Source organism: Eurytemora carolleeae, unplaced genomic scaffold (assembly GCF_000591075.1).
Source record: "Eurytemora carolleeae unplaced genomic scaffold, Eaff_2.0 scaffold47, whole genome shotgun sequence".
Classification (NCBI taxonomy): Eukaryota; Metazoa; Arthropoda; class Copepoda; order Calanoida; family Temoridae; genus Eurytemora; species Eurytemora carolleeae.
This window is the reverse complement of record NW_019396039.1, coordinates 142,751-148,602: the sequence shown is the minus strand read 5'-3', so window position 1 is coordinate 148,602 and position 5,852 is coordinate 142,751. Positions and strand designations below refer to the sequence as shown.

The following is a 5,852-nucleotide window of genomic DNA, read 5'->3' as shown; positions in this document are numbered from 1 at the left end:
GAAGAATTGAAGTTGAATAGAAGAATAGAAAGTGGATATAAAAAAAGAAGGTGGATATCAGAATAGAAAGTGGATATAAGAATAGAAAGTTGACATAAGACTATAAAGTGGATAGAAAAATAGAAAGATGGATATAAGACTATAAAGTGGATATAAGAATAGTAAGTGGTTATTGGAATAGAAGGTGGATATATAAATAGAAAATGGATAGAATAGAAAGTGGATAGAAGAAAATAAGGTGGATATAAGAATAGAAAGTGCATAAAAGCATAAGAATGTCTAAAGGGGAAGAAAGGAGGAGAGGATGGATTTTATTTTTGAGTTTAATTTTCCAAATTACTGGTTAAAACTGACCAACTTAAATTGAGCTGTACGGTTCAGTTTTTACTATGATGTTCGTTACAAATATAAAATTCTTCGAAGAATAATAAATAAGGAAGAAAAAACTTGTCTGAACCTGGAAATTAAATCTAAACCTTAAACTGCAATTTGGAACCAATTAGAAACACGCAACCATACATCAGGGAAACCCTTAGAACCCTTACTTTTACTCCTAGATACTGAACCATATCCTCCAATATGTATTTACTCCTAGATACTGAACCATATCTCCCCATTTGTATTTACTCCTAGATACTGAACCATATCCTCCAATATGTATTTACTCCTTGATACTGAACCATATAATCCAATATGTATTTACTCCTAGATACTGAACCAAATCCTCCAATGTTTATTTACTCCCAGATACTGAACCATATCCTCCAGTAATTATTTACTCCCAGATACTGAACCATATCCTCCAATATGTATTTACTCCCAGATACTGAACCATATCCTCCAATGTTTATTTACTCCTAGATACTGAACCATATCCTCCAATAATTATTTACTCCCAGACACTGAACTATATCCTTTATATTTAAGATATGATTATGAACACCTAGATACTGCGTCAAACTTTACAATGTAATAAACCTTTTATTTAACCCATAGATACCCTCTAAACATCATATAAACAGCAACAAGGCATTAATGCGTAAAGCAAGTCATTTTAGAAATGTCTTAATACTGGGAAGGTTTAAGGAAAACGTAGGAAAGGGATGAAATTGCACATTTTCGATGTGTTATTTTAAATCTAGAAATAACAAATATAAAGTAACTTGAGGAACTTCTATCATTTTACTATTATTTCAAACTAATGAGTTAGTTTATAAAAGATAAATTTTCTCAAAATCTTGAAATGAATCGTTATAATTTTCTAGGGTTATTTATGTTTTAATAAAAAATACGATTTCTCTTTTAAAAAATTGGTTCTCCATAACAGAGGCTCATGATTTCTTGCTGCAGAAACAATGGAGAAAATTTTGAGAATTAAAAACTTTAAAATCTAGGAAAAAGACAGCATCTAGGTTTAAAGGATAACGTTGTAAATAGCGGGTAACTTAAAATTACAAAGACAGTCCCTTTAAAAAGGGAGTGTTCGCGAAAAACGAAAGAGGGTACAGGCTTACTGCGAAAATTAAGCGCTTTTGATCGCTACTAAACTTACTTCTATTTGTTTTGTCTATGAGGAGGAAATTGTTAAAAACGACTCATGCTGACGCCACGTCCATACTAATTCAGAAAGTTGCAACATTCATCTCGGATCGTAAAATAATCAATTTAATTCCAATCAAATCATTCCATCATAACTTTCCGAATTAAAATTGTATATATAAATAAAACGTAATATTTATAAATGTATTTAGTCTTTATTAAATTTATCAAAATATCGGTATAATCACAATAAATCCATTGTCGTCTACTGATCGAAAACAAAACATTTTTTGGTTTCGAAATAATTTTTGATTTGAACATTAATCAGAAGCTCTGATTCTGGGGAGGAGCTGAAGAAAGACTGATAATACTAAGAACAAACATCCTCCCCAAACATTAGTTGAAAATTACGAGTTGTCAAACCCTTTTAATGAACCTAAGAGTAAACAAAAGGAACATAAAAATTTACAAAAAGAACAGATAAAAAATCAAAATGGCACAAAATGTTCACAAAACAACGAAGATCAAAAGGTTGAAATTAAAAAATATAAAAAATGCCCGAAAATTAAAATTTAAGCTGTAGCCGCGGATTCCTTCTTGAAATCCTGAGATCCTCGATGAAATCTTTTCACGTGTACATCAATATTAACCACCACTTTTTGGCACAGAGGACACACGGGGTTATTCTTCAAATGCAGCGCGTTCTTGTGTCTCTCCATATTCCGCTTTCGGGGAAATACTTTGTTGCAAACATCACAGGGAAACTGACCTCTCTTCCCTTCATGGATTTCGGAAATGTGAACTCGTAAGTTTTTGGTGTTCCCGAAGAATTTATTACACACGCCGCACATAAATTTAGTAGGGGGCGTCTCTACTACCGGTCTGTTCTCCTTACTACTCGCTAATGAGGGAAGCAACAATTTGGGTTGCTTGCTCGGAGAATTGGAGAGGGGCGTTCCAGACCGTTTAGGTGATCCAGTAACCAATCCAGGGGTACCTGGTGGAAGGGGAGTAGAAGTGCATCGTAGGTTTGGGGTTGAAGTTGGGCAGGAGAAGGGGGTTGAGGTAGCAGAAGGATAAAGGAGTGGGGTGGATACTGGAGCAGGAGAGGTGATCAGATTGTATAATCCTGTAACAGGATCCTGAACCAGTTGAGCCATAGGAGAGGACCCGGAGCTAGAGGTCGAAACTACGTTGATATTGGAGGATGAAACTGGGGTTTGGGATCCCGCAGGGGGTTGAGTAACCACAGGGGTTTGAGATATTAATGATGGTTGGGACGTAACGGTTGATTGAGCTGACATGGGATTGGAATAGATGGGAGTAAGGTTGAGGGAGCTGCTTGAACAAGATTGGAGCTGAGATATAGAGCAGTTTGTGGCCTGAACTTGCGGAACTGAGCAGCTAGAAGTTTGAAACTGTGGTAGAGAGCAGCTCGAGGCCTGGAGCTGTGGGATGGGGACATTTTGTAGCAGATTTTGATGGTTTGATGAGAAGATAATTGGAGTACTGGAGGGGAGAGAACCCTGAATCTGATAACTAGGAGCATAGCTTGTCAGGTTTCCTGAGCTTGCAGCAGGGAATGAGACGAGTTGAGGCGTCACAATATTATTCCGAATTGGCTCTTGTTTGATTGTTATCGCGTTGAGCAGCTTGGGTTGGGAGACAAGATTGTTTTGAAGATTCTGAGTAAACTGTCCCTGTTGCAATACCGGGACCATCCCATTGTTCGGGATTTGTTGAAAATTTAGTTGGGCCGGGTTGGAAACTGAGTTGTTTTGTTGATTTTGCTGGAGGAGGGCTGTAAAGCTCTGTAGATTGTTGAGCAGGGTTCCCTGATTGTTGACCCCTCCTAGGGTACCTAGAAATTGCCCCCCGGCACTGAGTAAAGAGATTGGACTGCCCATCAATTGCAGCGGAATGCCGGATTGAACAATCTGAACCAAAGGATAATTCGGACCAAGGAAGGATTGTTGTTGTTGAATGATATGTTGTTGTTGTTGGTTAATGTTGTGGGACGGTTGTATGATTATCTGTTGAGCTTGTCCTGCTGGAACGGGAGGGAGAAGGATTTGTTGAACCTGGTTTCCATTCTCAGGTGGGATAAGACTATTGGCGGATACTGTCACGGATTGGATGGATTTGGTTTGAGCAAAACTTTGAGAATTAAATTGGACAGAGCTAGATATTGGCTTGGCTTGGGTAGTGGTCACTGTAGCAGGGACAGAAGTTGTGACTAGAGAAACCATGAGCTCTAACTCCGGGGGGCCGGGATAATCAAAACTATCCGAACTGTTTTCAGAAATCCGTCCTAGTTCGGGGGAGGGGGAACCCCCCCTTTCACTATTCGAGCAAGCTCCCTTGCTCTCGGCCCCTGAACTGGTCACATTGACACTTAATGGTTGAAAATTTGTGTCCTTGCAAGAGCCTGATTTATAGGTTTTACTGGAGGAGTATTCTTGCTCACGCCGGGGAGACGCAATCTTGAGAAGCCCCTGACTAAATTGGGGCAGAGTTCTAACAGCCTTCTTTTCATCTGATTCTTGGGTTTCCGGCTTCAAGGATTTATTGGGTTCCTTCACAATATCAGGCTGAGGCAGGGTTTCAGAGTCGGATATATCACTGTTCAAGATATCCAGACATTTCTGTAGAATATCTGCTGTAGGACCAGGTTTCAATCTAGTATCCGGAGTATTATAGCCTGTGCTCGGACTAGGACACTGAGAACTATCGGGAGAAGAATCTTCCGACTCCGAAGAAGAAGAATCTAGATCGGATTCTGTAATACCAGCGTAGAGATCAATCTTTGAACTCTTGGTTTTGATTTCATGTTTTACTCCGAGCTTGTTCTTGAGAAAGGAAAGAGATGATATTAGATTCAGTGACATTTTCAAACTCGTCACTTGTCACGAAACCAGGAGCACACCGGAGCAAGGTATCGATTCACCTCAATAATTCAATAATTCATAATCCAAGGAGAGAGATAACTAACTAAACTTATCAGCTGCTTTTCAATGTTTAAACAAGTTTTTATGAATGAAAACAGAGGTTTACGTAGCACTTGTTAATCTTGTGAACTGTGTGTCACCTGCACGGGTTCGTCTACTCCGCACACTGTCTAATCACATATTCAGGAGTATAAAGAGGATATTTAACTGTGTCACAACATCTGTAGGACGGATCCAGTAAGACTGAGCAGGGGGCCCCCAACCCTCCCCCTAAATCCAGGATTAAATACTCAGTCCAGGTTCTGGTGGATAAACCAGAGATATATTCTGTTTCTAGGTTCTACGTCTAGGTTGAGAAAGAACTAGGTTCACTGGATGGATTTCTGATATGTATATTGTCTAATATATATATACTGCGCTGTGTTCAACACTACTCTTCTCCTTCCATCATCCCTTCACTCTCAAACCCACGCTGAAACTGGACGCTCGGGATATCTGGGTGAATTGTTGGCGGCGGTCTCACCCACCCCCGTCTGAACAGAAACACGAAAACCCTTTTTATTTTTTTCTGTTCATGATTATTGATAATAATTAAAAAATGGTATTTTGTGTTTTCTAGATTTATCATAACTAGGCGTTTATTCGCGCCCATCTTCTATTTAAATTGTGAACATGTTCTTTTTGTTTACATTTTAAAACAAAGAAGAAACAAATTTTGCGGATTTTCAAGAATTTAAATTTTTTTACAAATTAAAAACCTTTAAAACACATTTTTAAAATTTTTTTTTTTATCATTCATAAACCTTCCCTGTGGTCACGTGATGTCCCACAAAAAATTTGGGCCCGATCGGTTCAGCCGTCTTGACGTTTATTGGATACAAACAAACAGACAGACAAACAAGCCAAATTTATATAGATAGAAGATAGAAAGAATCAGAATGAAACAGGTCTTTAATCATTTTTGTTCTTTGTGGCAGATCATCTCCCATTAAACATTTTTTACTTGTAAAGTTGTAAGTTCTTGAGTTACATACCTCTATCCTTGCTTCGGAAGTTCTATCCCCCCTCCCCCCACTAAAAATCGTCCATGTTAATGTACATATTCTCCCCCCTTCCTTGCTACCGATTTCTCTAAATATATGAAATATATAATATTTCTTCACAAATAAGTTATATTGATCCCTTCAGCACCTGGTTTCTCCAATATAGTTCCTAGATTCCATTCTATTTATGTAAAATACGTCTCAAGTTTGTATTTATTTATGTGACAAAACTTTGTATAATCTAATTGTTTCTCCCTCACGTTCCCTCTCTCCATTATGATATTAGAACTGGGGAGAGTATACAATGCACCCGGAGAATATG

General features: G+C 38.1%; 1 protein-coding gene across 1 annotated transcript; it reads right to left on the bottom strand.

The window, feature by feature from the left end:
* Nucleotides 1-2,111: 2,111 nt before the first annotated feature.
* On the bottom strand, nt 2,112-4,427 carry LOC111699717 (uncharacterized protein PB18E9.04c). Its single transcript, XM_023470448.1, has one exon. It carries the CDS (start codon nt 4,425-4,427, stop codon nt 2,112-2,114), a length of 2,316 nt encoding a protein of 771 aa, XP_023326216.1.
* Between the last annotated feature and the right edge of the window lie 1,425 nt (nt 4,428-5,852).

Bases quoted from the DNA above. Each gene is read 5' to 3' on its own strand.
- LOC111699717 (XM_023470448.1), bottom strand. From the start codon at position 4,427: ATGTCACTGAATCTAATATCATCTCTTTCCTTTCTCAAGAACAAGCTC.